The 17200-nt window shown below is 40.3% G+C and overlaps 1 protein-coding gene across 1 annotated transcript in view; it reads right to left on the bottom strand.

The window, feature by feature from the left end:
- The window catches only part of IARS1 (isoleucyl-tRNA synthetase 1), an 85034-nt gene that overhangs the window by 62005 nt on the left and 5829 nt on the right, over positions 1–17200 (bottom strand). The window contains exons 3-8 of the mRNA XM_080994253.1: positions 15125–15250; positions 14595–14751; positions 11751–11870; positions 11175–11257; positions 5874–5991; positions 528–675 (exon numbers count right to left, since the gene is read on the bottom strand). Of these exons, the coding sequence (XP_080850379.1) occupies positions 528–675; positions 5874–5991; positions 11175–11257; positions 11751–11870; positions 14595–14751; positions 15125–15243 (745 nt within the window). The 5' untranslated portion in view covers positions 15244–15250. The remainder of the gene's footprint in view (positions 1–527; positions 676–5873; positions 5992–11174; positions 11258–11750; positions 11871–14594; positions 14752–15124; positions 15251–17200) is intronic.

The raw sequence follows: 17200 nt of genomic DNA, 5'->3' as shown, positions 1-17200 counted from the left end.
TTGAATCATCATGGGTAGGTAAATCAGAGGGCAAACCAATTAGATAAATCATAATAAATTAAACAAAAGCTACAGGAGTTTGGAGTGAAGCACTTTATGTAACCATTGTACTCTCCCCCATTATGCTGCCTTCCTGAGATTTATTATGACAACAGCATGAAGTTACTTTCAGGTTTTTTGTTTTTATTAAGATGACAGAACAAAAGTGAAAAGTTACATCAGCTTTGCAATAAGCCACTTGCGTATTTGACTGAAGGAAACAACTCCTGCTGCTGCCAGGCAAGTCAAGTCAACGTACATGCTGTTCTAGAATAGAGCAGTACATGCAGGTGGACAGGATATGGAGAAACATTTTGTATGGGTTGGTTACAAAAGTTGCCATTGGCAAAACCATGACTACAATCCTATGCATGCTCACCTGCGATTAAGCTCCACGAAACCAACTGGGACATAATTGCAAGTAAGCATGCACGTGAAACCACTCAAAGAAAGCACTAATTGTACGGCATAGCATATTTTGCACTTGCCTTCCACCTTCACATATTGCAAGTCTGGGTTGACGCAGAGGGCCAGGTTGCTAGGCAGAGTCCAAGGAGTTGTCGTCCAAGCAACTAGAGAGATGCCTTCATCTTCTTCCAATGGAAAGGTAACAATGACCGAAGGGTCTTGGACATCCTCAAATACAGGATTAGAAAAGTTAGAAGCGACGTGGAAAAAGTTAACCTTTTTATGCACAAAGAAGCAAATAATGAAAGCAAACTGTTATGGCCAACAATATTCTTAATACTTATTACAGAGCATGATTCATTTATCAAAGGCTATGGCAACATGTATCTTTCTTAAAAGAATCTTCTCCATAGGCTACTGGATTGTTAAGAAATAGCCCCGTTTTTAAGGACTTCCGGGGTGGCGCCATCGGCAGTGGTGGACTCCCTCTGAACTGGAGGGACTAGCTCTGCGTGAAACGGGTCTTTTCCGCTACGGCGAAGTGGGGACCCTGCTAAAAATCACAGGCGGATGAAGCCTGTGACCATGGGACTCGGCGGGCACCCTTAGCGCCCCCCAACCCGCAAAGGAACCCACTAACGGGCTCCGAAGTGAAGAGGGGGAAGTGGCGCGGTGCTGTGAGTCAACTGCTATTTCCGTGGAGCAAAGCCACATAGCCGTTGCCGGAGAGCGCTGCCTTTTTCCTGGGACAATTTGGCTTCTCAAATAAGCACCCGTGAGTACTTAAAATTTGAACAATCGGACTTTAAATAAGGACTTGCGTGCAGAAAGGAATTGGACTTAAAAATTTACTTCAATTTGGTACTGAAACGGGAAGGTCTAAACAGGAAGTCAGCCTTCCGTTTCTTTGTAGACAGAATAAAGCAAAGACAACGTAAACTAGAGCTCAGAAAATCGCCTCTAAAGGATTGGATTTCATCATTTAAAATTGTGGAACCCCCCTTCGACAGCAGGAGAAGAAGGGGGATCTTTTTCGGACTGTTTAAACCTGCAGAAGTGAGTTTAAAGTAAAGTAACTTTCCACCGTCCTGATCCTGGAGCGGGGTGTCAGGACAGACGTTTGAAGCTCATTGACCAGAGAAAAACGTTTTTGACAGATAGTTAAAGGAAGAGAAACATAGTGATTCCACTGTTTCCTTTCGCATTTTAAAGGAACAAATATTGACAAAATATCTCAAAAAGGATACTTTGTTGCAAGAACAAATAGAAGTTCTCCCCCTAGAGGGAGACTGTGAAACTGTAACTAATTTCAGGGAGCTTGCAGCTGTCACAGATTACAATCATGGGAATGGACTTGTGACCTTGTAGGACAATGTATTCAGAGGCTCTGTTGTGTGCTCTCTGGAAAACAAGTGCCCTACTGGAACAGTTAAATGAGAAGATGGATTTGATGACTAATGTGGCCAGAATTTTTGAACAGGCAGTGGGAAACTATGTGGAGCCCACCCAGGAATCAGATCAGGAGTGCGTCCTGACAGAGCAGATGAGAGAAGAGGATGTTGCTGAATCTTGGGCACCAGAGATGGAGGGAGCTGCGGCCTTGCAGGAACATGAGCTTTTGGATTTGACAAATGAACTTGGAAAAAGCCAGATTTGGAAAGATAAAGTTTGGTTTGGTTTGGAAATGGGGGGTTGGATAGACCCCCCCCCTATGCAGGGATGTTTGGACTTTCCGAGTCTGGCAATGGGCCGTGAGATGTTTGGAGCTGTGGGGGCTCTCAATTTTGGAGGGATTCTGAAACATGTTTTTAAATACCACATGGAGTTGAGTCTGGACTATGGAAAAGGGGCTGATTTGTTGAAAAGGGTCAAAAACATCACCAAGCTGGAGTTCCCACGAGTGAAAGGAGAATATGAAGAAGAGCTGCGGAAGGGACATGGAAGGGACTTAAGGGCCTTGGATATAAGGTTACCAGGTTAATGCGCTAGATCGATGGGATAAAAAAGACTGACAAAACCCGGGACCAGGAGGAAGGGATGCTGGAGGAAGACTCGATTATTTTTATTTCTTTTTTTTTATTACCAAGATTGTTTTATAAAACTGATGAATGTTAGAAAAATGTTGGAACGAAATTACTTGGCTCTAGTAAAAATGTTTAAAGAATTAGGTAAGCATATTATGGTTGTGAGAAGTCGGTAAAAATAAGATTTAAGTTTTAAGTCTTTAAGGTTTTCTATAAGATAAGATGAAAATAGATTAAGGTAATGTAATGACAGAATATTATGAAATATGGAAAGGATTTGCTGCGATAATTATTAACTAGGATACAAAAAAAGGGAGGAGGAGGAGGTCAAAGAAAGAAGGTAATGAGAGTTGAGGATTTGAGAATGATGGAGTTATTTTTGTCTGTTTGCGGTGTATTTTTGTTTTTTGAATTTCTATTGTTTGATGTGGTTTGTTTTTTCTTGTTTCTTCTTTTTTCTTTTTCTGCTTTGTTTTTTCTCTGTAATTTAAAAAATTTTCAATAAATATCATTTAAAAAAAAAAAAAAATAGCCCCGTTTTTAAAAAAACCAACCTATTCCGATTTTTATGTAATTAACTATTTAAACGGAGATCGGAAGCAAAACACCATTACCTAGGTTAACCAAAACAAGCAATATAGCTGGATACAAACAATGTGGCTATTGTACTGAGAGGTACAGCAGAGGTACACTCCAGATAGGCATGGAGCTAATTTGAAGCTTCAAATTAAACAACTATTTTTGTTTATCTGTATGGCGCTGCTTCAAATTCTACACGTCGAGTTTAGGGTTGACATGAATCCAAGAGCACTGTCCTGTACTTTTACCTATAACCTACTAGGGTATTCACATGATTACAATAAAACAGCACAGTCTATCCCCATCTGCCTCTTGGTTTTTTTACAGCATTTTCATTTCCAATATTCAGTTGTTTGCCAAGTTATACAGTGTTCAGGCTCACATGACTCAGGTAAGGTTAGGATAAAGTGAGTGTCAATGATTTGTTTGAGTCCCAGATTAAAAACTGTTAAGCTGGAGAAGATTCCATCCCTGCCTCCCATTCTTCTAGCACTTTTGACAGTCTGGATAGCGATCTTCAAAGGTACAGCATCAGAAGACCTTGCAGTATATTAATTTTTGCACTGCCAGCTCTCCCTGGTTCCTTCTTCACACCCTGAGTAAACTCTGGTAATTCCATTAGTGTTTGCCACTATTTATGTTAGAACTAGGAATTACTCCAGAGGGAGTTCACTCACTGAGCATGAAGCTCACTCAGCAGCCAAAACATAAGCATGCTTTTCCCGTTGTTATTATATAACTGCTAGCAATTCTGTTCAGTCTCTGAGCAATGTTGTATGCTGCCAGCCACCTTCACGGTTTCAACAAATACTAAATATAGTTGAACAATTTTCACTGAACATTTATTGGCATTTTGCAGGATGAACAACACTTCAGCTGCAGAATACTGGTGAGCTATTTTTCTTTTTCCACTACCTTCTAAAATAAGCTTACTTCTCAGGAATACAAGCTTTGTGTTAGAACAAGGGAAGAGCCATTTGTGGACTTTGTGTTCAGTTTAATACGCATTTCAGAGGACCCCAGGAAGCTTAAGAACATCACTCTTTTTTGTTGTTAAATAACTTGTTTTTGTAGTTCTTGAATTCACATACAGAATGGGGAAAAACTTTTTAAAGAAAAGAACCACCAAGGTTATTTTTTGTTCTCTTAAAAGTTAGCTGAAGCCTGTTTTCAGAATTCCGAGTTTTGACAGTGTACACTCCAAAAAACTGAAACACTCCAGAACACTTTGCAGGAGAACCAGTGATAGTATAACACATTTTATTCAGCAGAGTGTAACAGAGAATTCTCAATTCTTATGTTTACTTGGAAGCTCACATAATGTACTCTTCACTATATGGAAGAGAAATTGATACCATTTTGCAGATTTACGTTGTTTAGTCTACACTATCCTTCAGGTTCAGGATTTGTTACAGCATTACAAAATCCTAAAAACATCACATTTTGGGGATAGGCGCTGACATTTAAAAATAATCAGCTGTTTAGAAAAAAGCAACTATTCAAAATCTAAACAGCAGCAGCTTCAAAATTCCAACTACACACACATACAAACAGGGTGCCAGTAACCTTAATTCCCTAAAAGCTGGCCAAAATAAAAAGTTTGAGTTTTGACTGAGACCTTTTTAATCTGCCAGTTTATTGTTTGCTATAGTGTTGGATTTTTATAGTAAGCCACTCTAAGAACTATTTGTTGATGAGCAGTATAAAAAATATCAACTTGAGCTGCTGCTTCTAACCCATAATTGATATTTTTTATACTACTCGTCAAAAACAACACTATACAGTGTGGCGCTCATCTCGCTTTCAGGCCAAGAAAGCTGGCGTTTGTCTACAGACAGCTTTCTGGGTCATGTGACCAACATGACTAAACCGCTACTAGTACACGGAGGACCATGAAGGAAGGCAGAACGCATGGAAATGCCATTTACCTTCCCGCCGCAGCAGTACCTATTTACCTACTTGCACTGGCATGCTTTTGAACTGCTAGCTTGGCGGAAGCTGGGATGGAGCAACGGGAGCTTACCCCCTCGCACGGATTTGAACTGCCAACCTTCCAATCAGCAAACCTAAAAGGCTCAGTTGTTTAGACCACAGCGCCACCTGCTCCCTTAGCCCACACAGAGCACATTACTGTAGGCTAAACAGATCCTAGGCCCATACCTGCCTACCCACCCAATAATATGAGACAGAGCAGCACAGGCAGTGGCAGGTTTAAGGGGGCACCAAACAAACTGTATTGTGCAGCTCTCCCCAACCCAGATGCTGCTCTCTGCAACCTTAGTGCTGTGGCTGCCCCAACCTTTGCATACATATGCACCCTGCCTGCCTTCTTGTTGTTATCTATCCCTCCACTCTCGTACCTGCACTTGCTGCCCAGCCTTACCACCACCACCATTTCAGGCATAGTTGGCACGGCAGCCAGCTTGGCCAGGCCAGGGTGTTTGTGGAAGCCTAAAGCTGCCTACCACTGCTTAGCTTTAACTCTATAACTTCCTCAGAGTGAAAAAAGAATGGCAATGAGCTGAGCCACTCAGATGCTACCTGTTAGGCTGCAGAGCCACGGGGGGCATCAGAGCAGCTACAGGGTACCACCTCAGGTATTTGGAGCAATGCTTTCTAGCACACTATAGCCTGCTGCTGCTAACAGTCATTAGGAGGCCCCTGGCCTATGGCGTCCTAGACATATGTAGGGTGGCAGATGGACTTATGCCACTTGGTCCAGTGGTAACAGCAGCACCGCACAGGAATCTAAAATATTTATTCAGCTGTAGATCAGGCTGGCAGTTAAAAAAAGAAATACAAGAACATAACAAGCCTACATACCTTATAATTCTGGTGAGACTCGAAGTTAGAAAGGGGTGTGTTACATGCTGTTGAAAAAGGCATGACTTTAACTCCTCGGTATACCAGTCCTTTGTCATAAAGCTGCTTGAAAACCCACCTAAATGAATAAACAAATAGCAATTTAAGCAAACAAACAGAACAAGTTGGTTTTATTTTGAAAAATTATAATAGCGAGAGAAGTCAATTGACTACATGTAGGAAGAAGGTACAGAACTTATGCCCAGAACTACTTTCCTCAGTGGTGAGTTTACTGTAAATAACTTCTTTAAAAAAAAAAAAAAAAAGCATTTTGCCCTTCGGTATCTTATCATGCAAGTTGTACTTTCCAGGCCTAAAGCACAGAACATAGAGCAACAACTGCACTGAAATACAATTTTTTAAAAGTAATGAATATTCAAGCTATCTATCTTAAGTTGCTATAGCATCTGTAGAGATTTCTAAGGTCAAACAATACAGAGGCTGCAAGCACCTAGAGAAATCATCACAGAAACACTTCTCATCTTACAATCAAACGCCAAACAGAAGTCCCCCTTAACAAGGCAGGAGGGGCATTTATAGGATGCTATGTCATCCTAGAATAAATTATAAAATGTATTTGCTTTATTAACCCTGGAGCCTATTCACTATTCAACCTGGCTAACTCTGTAACTTCTCATGCTCTCATTTGGTATACTGACGTTAATACTTTGCCATCCTGCTACACCACCCACCCTGCTGCCCCGGCCACTAGCAGGGAAGCAGTGCCAGTATCAGGACTGATTTCTGGCAAGAAATCACTGAAATTGCCTAAGATTTTGGTGGAAATTGGCACTGGTGCCAGGTGGGAGCTTCACCCCGCTTCATGGGTGGGCTGGGCCTAACACAATGCGTAGCTAAAAACTGTGGAATTTAATGCCACAAAATGTGGCATGGCTTTAAAGGGGATTTAGGTCACCAATGTATACTAGTCACAATGGCTAAATTGCTTTCAGTATCAGAAGCAGTATACCTGTGAATCCCAGATGCTGGGGAACACAAACAAAAGAGTGTCTTGTGCTCACATGCTGCTTGTGAACTTCCCACAGAGATCTAGTTGGCCATTGTAAGAACAGAAATCTGACCTAGATGAGCTTTTGGTTTGATACTGTATTCTTATTACAGTAGACACAGTAATGCACATTTTTAAAATACAAAGTTGTTATATTTTATTTCTATATTCCAAAGAAAAAGAAACTAGTAACTATTACTAGAGGGGGAAATCCTCTCTGAGGAAATAGATATAAATATCATGCACATACAAAATTTAGGAGCTGCATCACCAGATGACTGAACTGCTAAGCCAAATTCAAGTCAACGTTTCCCTCTTGTGGAATTTTTTCCAAGTGCAGGAAAAGCATTCTTTCTTTTCCCACACCATCTTTCATTTTTACAGCTCACAAATGTTTGTGTTGCCATTAGAATGAGACAGTTCAATTCTGCAAGTACAAGCAAAAGCTGAATTTACAAGATGTCTATCTTTCAGAGAAAAAATGTAACATTAATAATTTTCAAGTGATCCAGCAATGGCTCACATCACATACTGTTAAACAGAATAGTGCCTTGGTGCTAACTTGCAAGAAGGCAGGATCCCAGAGACGAGGCTGCAGCCAAGCACTCCTTGCCCAGTCCTCCTGCTGCCAAGCTACCCAAAGCTAAGCCATGGTTCAACTTAGCATGCTGTCCAAATCACAGGCCCCCAGTTTGTCTCCTCAAGACAAACCATAAGCCGTAAACAAACAAACAAAAACTTTTTATAGTTATTGATTTGCCTGGAGTAAGACAAATCACAAGCCCAGATGTGGATAACATGCTAGGCCAAACAATGGGCCAACCCCAAGTAGCACAACAGCAAAAGGGGCAGAAGAGGAGTGTTCCTGTTCCTCTCCACGAACCCACACAGGTTAAGCCACTGTTTGGCTTAGCATTATGTATGAAGTGGTTCAGTATTTCATTTACTTGTTATATTTGTGACCATTTCCATGCCACAGAATTAAAATAGGCATCAGTAATTGCAACCCTGTTGTAGAGACTCAATAATTTTTTTGAAGTGGATATTAGATATATACTAGAGAACTGCAATTGGCAGGGGTAGGTATTCTTTAGCATTTTCTTAATTTCTATAGAACTGTAGAATTGGAAGGGAACCTGAGGATCATCGAGTTCAACCAAGGCAGGAATCTCAACTAAAACATCCATTACAGATTGCCATCCAACTCGATGAAGGAGCATCTACTCCACTGTCTAACAGCTCTTACCATCAGGCTGCAACCCAGTGAAGAGACCCAAGCCAACATTTGGTGTACAGGACTACTGGATATGTGGACTAGGTGACATGGTTTACATGAGAAAACAATCAAGGACATTTGTAGAAGGCAAGACTCTTCAGCTCAGACATAAGGTTACAAAAATATCTAGTATTTTTATATTGTAACTAATCTGCTTTAAAGACTTATTGCCTTCAGGAGTTCAAAAGTGTCTATCATAGAAATCTGCTTCATAGCAAGCCTGCTAAAGATAATTTTTCCACTTATTAGTCATAGTTCATCATATTAACTCTGAAAACAAATTAAGGCACCTAGCATAGTGAGGAAACGTGCTAGAAATGTCAGGCACATATACCTCCAATTACAGTAGTCTTGCATTACTGTCCCTTCTCCATCTGTGTAGGCAGATTATTATTACTTTACATTAATTTCAGCTATCTAGATATAATTCTCTTTACAACAGAAGAGTTTTTTCAGACCCTAACCCTAATGCAGCAAGCTTGCCTGGTTGGCCTTGCATGGCTAAGCAACTACCAACCTTCCTCCCAAGCTCGGAGCTGGGGGGAAGGCGGGGATCACTGCACAAATTTAGGACCAATCACCTGCAGCTGCAAGGTTGGGAGCCAAACTGGCATTTTCCATGTTGAGTGGGCAAGTAAAAATGTGAAAGCCTGCCTACTGCAATAAGATACAACTTAACCAAAGCTTAACCAAAGCTTTAAGAATATATTGGAAAGAGACAAGTGAGACTGCTATCTTAATATATCATCTAAAAACCATTTACGGTATATAGTTTGATTAGTAATTTTAGTGTGCAGAATCATTGCAAAGCAAGACTACTTTAGGCAAGCCTAGCCATCAGGCATACATAGTTCTATTTTTGACTTTTCCACCTTTGAACAGCTGGCATCTGCATTATGTAACAGTTTTTTAGCATGATAAAGAAAAAGAATCTAGGATTGGGCTATGCTGTTTATTGATAGTGGAAGGCTTGAAATAACAAGGGCAGGTAACCAGGGCAGGTAACCAGGGCAGGGAGCAGGTTAGCTACCTCCTACATTGATGTTTCTGGGTGTTCCCTTTTATTTTTTTTCTCCCACACGGGAGTATGGTTGCTTCTCACTCCTGTGTAGACAAGGTAAGTGCTAAACTTGGAATGAGCCCCACAGGACAATGTAGGAATAAAGACATGCAGTATTGTCCAGGCCGACGCCAGCTAGGGAAGACTCGCATCTGATAGTTAAGTCTTTATTGACAAAAAAAGCACTTGCAGCAACTCCCATGGTGCTCTGTATGCGCGCACACACAAGCCTCTAGCCACTAAGCAACTGTCCCCTACAGTTCTGAGCTCTGAGGAGCAGTTGCATCAAAAGTTAGACCCCTCCCCTCCTCCAGCTTTATATACCCTCCCCTGCCAGGTTGCACACCTGCAAACTGAGACTTCTCCTGCATGGAAATCGTTGCTGCCCTTCCTGCTTCAAGCCCCTCCTGGTTCTAGGAGAAAGTGGGGAGGGGGAAGGTGGGGAGTCTACTGACCATATGTCAGCTGAACAGCCACCTGCTTCTTCTGCTACATCATGCATGCCTTCCTCCATCTCAGACTGCCCTGACTCTCCCTCCTCCCCCTGCCCTGGCTTCTGCCTTGAAGGAGAATCAAACCCCATAAACTGCTAGTCCCCTCTCCTGGCTCAGTCCCTTGGTCCCCTGCTTCCACTACACACTCTATGGAGCCCTGCCAGTCCCCGACAAGCGTAGGGAGCAAATATGGATCAGATTATTATTATTAAAAAGAACCTATACCACCTTTCATTACAAGATGAAATTGCGAAGTAGCTGTGTGGGGTAGCTTAAAGGGGAACTTCCAACTGAGAATACAATTATTATTATATATTTATGCCACCTTCTTGCCTGATGGTACTCAAGCATCTAACGACATGTGGGATGTGTGTGGTGAACAGGGATAGATGGACATATTTAATATGAAAATAAAGAGTGCAAAACAGAGGTGCATGGAGGGTGAAGATGCAGAGGAAGGGCAGAGGAGGAAGTTCTTCCACCAAAGCACAATTTCAGAACTATTAGCCGTCACAGTAAAATGCAACCTCCAAGTTCAGAGGCAGTGTGGTTGCAAAGATCTGATGCTGCAGACCACAAACAGGTAAAAGTTTCCGCCTTCAAGCTCTGCTTGTTTCCCAGCATCAACCCACTGGTCATAATTGGAAGCAAAACTCTGAACTAGATTGAGACTTTGGAAAGAGATAATGTTTACACACTGCTGGGCTCACAGAGGAAAAATTCAAGGTCAATTGCAACAGTATCCTAGTACAAGTCATAAAGGAATTTAACACACTGCCTGAAACACATAAAAAGTTCAGATATTGAAAGCTGACGCTCAAATTCAGACATCTTTCTACTTCACTTTCACACTGTTCTCATTATCCAGCAGTGACAGAGACCACATAAAGATGTTTTGCTACATCAGGACTGTTTTTACACTGCTCTATTGTTCAGCCTCTAATAAGCAGAATCTCATGTAGCATTATATTTCTCAGCACCTCCAAAAGGGTACACAATATCAAATGACAGTGCTTCATTCACCTGGTGCAGTACAGCAGGGCACTGTCTTTTCATAGGATCAGCAAAATCACAGCACCTGACCTGCAGCATAATTGGTTTCCTAGTGCCCAGGATAATCTCAAAAAAAATAAAGATTTCAGTAACCATACAACGTGAAACCTACACATACTTTCTGCCTTTCTATTTAAGAAGTGCCCAAGCCAGCTTACAAGTTCTTTAAAAAGACTTCCATAACAGTAAAAAAAAACACAAGCCATTAAAAAAATACTACAGACTGCCATTAATTATAATAAACTCAGTTCCATGGTGCCAGGAGCCTCAAATAATTGAATCAACTGGCAAAAAGCCTGTCAGGAAAGATAGTCTGTGGAAGGGGAGGCAGGGCTTATGGTGAACAGCGAGAAAACCAAAGTAAACTTACCACACAGTCTCCATGAACTCTGGATACAAAGTTTTATAGTCATTGTCAAAGTCAATCCACCGTCCAAGTCTTGTAACACTGATCTGCAAATGCATTAAATTGTGACTCTGTAACAGCTTAGTGAACCCTGTAATTATTCATGGTTATAGTTCATGAAAGCTACCCTTTACTTCTTTGATTGCTAAAAGATATACACCTTCCTCAAGAAACAGATTTTAAACAAGAATGTCCATCAAGAAAGATTGGCAGATCTCTTTTTAACAGCTAGGATTTAAATCATGCAATTAGGTTCTGCGTGCCCAATAGGGCTTCACATTTGTGTTTTCTGAACAGCATCCCACCAAATCACATGGCCCACTTTGGAAGCAAAACAGAATTTTAAACGCAATTTGTGATATAATATTGAGAGATTACAGTTCAACTCTTAGCCATACCTAGTTTTTCAAATCCCAGTCAATAAGTACATGCATACAGAATGAAGGGGAAGAAAGGGGACCTGCATACCAACATGTTTGATGCTTTGGAACCATTGCTCTGGGGGAAGAGGGTAAATATATATATCTATATTGAACTTACTTTCCATTCTTGGGAGTACCTCATCACAATTCCTCTGCAACTCTTGTTGTATTCTGCAATTCCCATTTTTGCAACATCTTCTGGTCCTTTGATGCCCAATGTTTTATCAATTTCATACTCCTGAAATGAATTATGGTGCTCAGAATAGGTTGCATTGGTATTACGGTAGCTTTGTTAACTATAACAGAGAACTTTTTGAACCCCGTCAACCAAGAGGATCTGTGGTACTTGGCCTATAGCTTTGTGCCAAACGATAAGGCAAAACTCCTCTGAGTGCAGAAGTCTCACGCAGCAAGAATAGCTTCAAAGTCAGCAATATTTGTTTGTTGTTGTTTTTTAATGATATTTATTGAAAATTTTTAAAATTACAGAAAAAGACAACGCAGAGAAAGAAAAAAGAAACAAAAAAGAGAAAAAGAAAACAAACCACATCCAACAATACAAATTCAAAAAACAAAAATACACCACAAACATATAAAAATAAAACCAACATTCTCAAATCTTCAACTTTCATTACCTTCTTTCTTTGACCTCCTCCTCCTCCCTTTTTTTGTATCCCAGTTATTAATTATCGCAGCAAATCCTTTCCATATTTCATAATATTCTGTCATTACATTACCTTAATCTATTTTAAAACTTAAATCTTAATTTACCCACTTCTCATAACCATAATATTCTTGCCTAATTCTTTAAACATTTTTGCTAGAGCGAAGTAATTTCGTTCCAACATTTTTCTAACAGTCATCAATTTTATAAAACAATCCTAGTAATAAAAAAAAAAAAATAGAAACAATCCAATCTTCATCCAGCGTCCCTTCCTCCTGGTCCCGGGTTTTGTCAGTCCTTTTTATCCCATCGATCTAGCGCATTAACCTGGTAACCTTATATCCGAGGCCCTTAAGTCCCTTCCATGTCCCTTCCGCAGCTCTTCTTCATATTCACCTTTCACTCGTGGGAACTCCAGCTTGGTAATGTTTTTGACCCTTTTCAACAAATCAGCCCCTTTTCCATAGTCCAGACTCAACTCCATGTAGTATTTAAAGACATGTTTCAGAATCCCTCCAAAATTGAGAGCCCCCACAGCTCCAAACATCTCACGGCCCATTGCCAGACTCGGAAAGTCCAAACATCCCTGCATAGGGGGGTCTATCCAACCCCCCATTTCCAAATCAGTCCAAACTTTATCTTTCCTAATCTGGCTTTTTCCAAGTTCATTTGTCAAATCCAAAAGCTCATGTTCCTGCAAGGCCGCAGCTCCCTCCATCTCTGGCGCCCAAGATTCCGCAACATCCTCTTCTCTCATCTGTTCTGTCAGGGCACACTCCTGATTTAATTCCTGGGTGGGCTCTAGATAGTTTCCCACTGCCTGTTCAAAAATTCTGACCGCATTAGTCATCAAATCCGTCTTCTCAGTTAACTGTTCCAATAGAGCATTTATTTTGCAGAGAGCACACAACAGAGCTTCTGAATACATTGTCCTACAAGGTCACAAGCCTTTTCCCACGATTGTAATCTGTGACAGCTGCAAGCTCCCTGGAATTAGTTACAGTTTCCCAGTCTCCCTCTAGGGGGAGAACTTCTAATTGTTCTTGCAACAAAGTTTCTTTTTTAAGATATTTTGTCAATATTTGTTCCTTTAAAATGCGAAAGGAAACAGTGGAATTACTATGTTTCTCTTCTTTTAGCTATCTGTCAAAAACGTTTGTCTCTGGTCAATGAGCTTCAAATGTCAGTTCTGACACCCCGCTCCAGGATCAGGACGGTGGAAAGTTACTTTACTTTAAACTCACTTCTGCAGGTTTAAACAGTCCGAAAAAGATCCCCCTTCTTCTCCTGCTGCCGAAGGGGGGTTCGAGGATTTTAAATGATGAAAGCTGATCCTTTAGAAGCGATTTTCTGAGCTCGAGTTTACGTTGTCTTTGCTTTATTCTGTCTACAAAGAAACGGAAGGCTGACTTCCTGTTTAGACCTTCCCGTTTCAGTACCAAATTGAAGTAATTTTTTAAGTCCAATTCCTTTCTGCTCGCAAGTCCTTATTTAAAGTCCAATTGTTCAAAGTTTAAGTACTCACGGGTGCTTATTTTAGAAGCCAAATTGTCCCAGGAAAAAGGCAGCGCTCTCCGGCAACGGCTATGCGGCTTCGCTCCACGGAAATAGCAGTTGACTCACAGCACCGCGCCGCTTCCCCCTCTTCGCTTCGGAGCCCGTTAGTGGGTTCCTTTGCGGGTTGGGGGGGCGCTAAGGGTGCCCGCCGAGTCCCATGGTCACAGGCTTCATCCGCCTGTGATTTTTAAAAGGGTCCCCGCTTCGCAAAGTCAGCAATATTTGATTTCACAACCCAAAAGACCATGATGCTGAATTGCAAGTTGCAATAAAAACCAGGTCTCAGCTGTGCCATGGCATTGTAATTTACTTTTTACATCTTAAGTCTAAGTCGCTTACCAGTACTCAAATTTACTAAACATGAACCTGATATTTTAAAATTACTACTTTAAAATTAACTCCATGGTATACACATGATCCCAGGATAACTCTGAAATCCTGATCGATTAACAGGACATATTTAAGAAGTTAGGAAAACTATTCATGAAGGAATTCAAAAAATAAGCTCATAAAAAAAGAAAATGAGATTTTTCTTTTTATTTCCAACAAATAAAACAATGATCAAAATCATTTCTTTGAATTCTGTCTATGACTGAAGCAATATCAAAGTAAAAAATGAGCCTTTGTGAATGTAAAAAAACAAAACCTCATATGGAGTTCTCCATCAGGACAGCAAAAGGTTAGGAATGAAGTACTAACAACTATACCTAGGGAAGACACAAAAGAAAACATTCAACATACCACTGGCAAACCATGGCAATCCCAACCAAATCTTCTGTCCACATGAAATCCACTCTGATGAGCAAATCTAGTTACTATGTCTTTGATGGTTCCTGCAAGTATGTGTCCATAATGAGGAAGTCCTGTGGCAAATGGAGGCCCATCATAAAATGTAAACCTATATTTTAAAAAAAGTTAAAAACACAGATTAAGAAAATAAACCAGACACATTAAGAAACAAAAATATCTCTTACACAGTAAAAAGAATAAACAGCTTTATCTTCTATAGTTCTTAAGTTATAACACTTCATAAGTCAAGTGAGCAGTGAACTAGATCATTTATAGAAGTTTTCAAAATGCCATGTTTTATGCAAATATGCATATTTTTACTCTTAGGATTACATGGGTCAAATGATCAGTCAGCCATTGCCCCGCACTAACATAGATCTTTCTCCAAAGTTTGAGTCATCTCAGACTTCAAAACGAAACAAAAACCAGTTGTTGCCCATTTGCAGGAACATTGAAGAGAAAACTTGGAAAATATATCTTACCTTGGTCTATTTTTTGACTGTTTTAGGCATTCTTGAAAGCAATTAAGCTTGCCCCAAAGCTGCAATATTTTCTCTTCCTCCTGTGGAAAGTTTATGTTTTCTGCAACTTGCTGAACCATGGTTTTCCTACATGAAACAAGGTAATACACAAATCTAAGACCAATTTTCCCCCAGAGACCATGTTACACAGCAATGCCTATGTATCATTTCATATAGCAACTTTGTTGAGAAGTCAGGATTGGAATGCTACATTCCAGCACATCCAGGGAATGACCATTTTGTGCATGACTAAGGCCCGTGTGACCGCTGACGCACCTGCTGCTTTTGGTCCCAGAAGGGGGCTTAACAGGGCAGGAGTGGAATAGGTTTATGTGCGACCACTAACACACACATTGATCCAGAAAGCAAGCTCTACACAAACAGGGAGTTGCCTGTACCTTGATAAGAATTCAAAAGGCCATTTAAAAGTAGTTTTCTCTACTTGTACCACATTTGTCGGATTCCAAGAGCTATTTGCAGGGCAATCCTATGAGTGTTGAAGCAGAAATAAGTCCCACTGATTCAGTGGGCACATAATGCTACATGCTCTATGTACATGAACAACAAGAAGCCATGAGTCTTGCTTGGGCTTAAACATCTGCTTCTCCTACAGGGCCAAGACTAAAGCTGCAGCTGAGTTTCCCCTGAAGAAACCTGGTTTCTTGTGATATATGAGCCAGAGATCAAGCAAACTCTGGTTAAACCAGCCAGCTTTATAAACCACAAAATCTGGTTTGTACAAAAGTTAGCCAAGTTTCATGGAAAGTGAAACTAAACTCTACTGAAGTCTTCCTTCGTCCCTCCCAGGAGGAGCAGGGAGAAGAAACATGGGCTTCTTCCTGCTTGTGCACATAGCACGAAACCACAGCAATGAATGCAGCAACTGAGCCAGATTCAACTAATCCCGTGTACTACTGAAAGGTAGCACAAGGACTCCCACTAGCACAATGGGGCTCCCCCCAGCAACTCTTAAATTTCCAGCAGATCCACAGTGAACGGTCAGAATAACCTGCGGAACAGCGCATGGGGGAAAGAGATGAGAGACTGTTCCATCTGGCAAGCAGAAATGTTTGCACTAACAGAACGGTTAACACAAACACAAACACTGTGTTCAATGTTCACTCAATCAGTATTCACTGTACTCACTTATTCCTTAGTAAGGAAACTTAGATTACAACCTCATAAGGTGTGAAGGATGTAACAGCATCTGACAAAAGTCTAATGAGCAAAGGAATTTACCAGGCTTGAAAGAATAAAAAGTAGAGGTCATCCTAGCTTTGCAGGTGCACACATGATGTGGATAGTGAACAATCAAGGCATAGATTTAAATGCAACTCTCTATATGCCCCCATCTACTGCCCATCTGTTGCAGTTATTTGATTTGTCCCTCAATGTCCCTATGCTGCTTACTGGATCAGGTTAGAATTTGTCCTTTTAAAATAAATATTCCAGTAGGCAGGGTGGATTTAAATCACTAGTCAGTAAGACTTGATTTAAATCATTTTTTTACAGAAAGATTCATTCTGGCTGGTATAATCTTAATATTTACAACCAGATGAAGGTTTCATTTTTGTGAAAATAAATTTTCAGAGTAGTTTTTACTGTTACTGTATATCAAAAATTACTGATTTGGTTATACTATTAGAAATACATAGACAGATAATTATGAAATTATTGAGAGGTTTAATAAGTTAACTGTTTATATGTGGACAACTTTTCTGCTGTACTTTATTGGAAGGAGAAAAATAATCATTTCCTTAATAACAATTTAAACAATTTATTTAACTAAAACAGTAACATTATAGCATATGTATCCATGTTTGTTAACCAATGTGGTTAAAAGGTCATTTAAAAAAAAACAACTTAGACTGAGTTTCAGCACACATGAAAAACTTAAAACAAATCCTTATTTCCTGATGAATAGCCTTTGGACTATAATGTAACTTAAATAGAAAGCTATCTTTAGAAAGACTTTTCCTCCAAAAGCATTTTATTTTAAAAATCCAATTTAAATTAAAAAAAAAATCAATTTTAAAT

Source organism: Podarcis pityusensis, assembly GCF_964106645.2.
Source record: "Podarcis pityusensis genome assembly, chromosome: 2".
NCBI lineage: Eukaryota > Metazoa > Chordata > Lepidosauria > Squamata > Lacertidae > Podarcis > Podarcis pityusensis.
The sequence above is the reverse complement of the archived record's forward strand: the minus strand, read 5'-3'. Positions and strand labels throughout refer to the sequence as shown.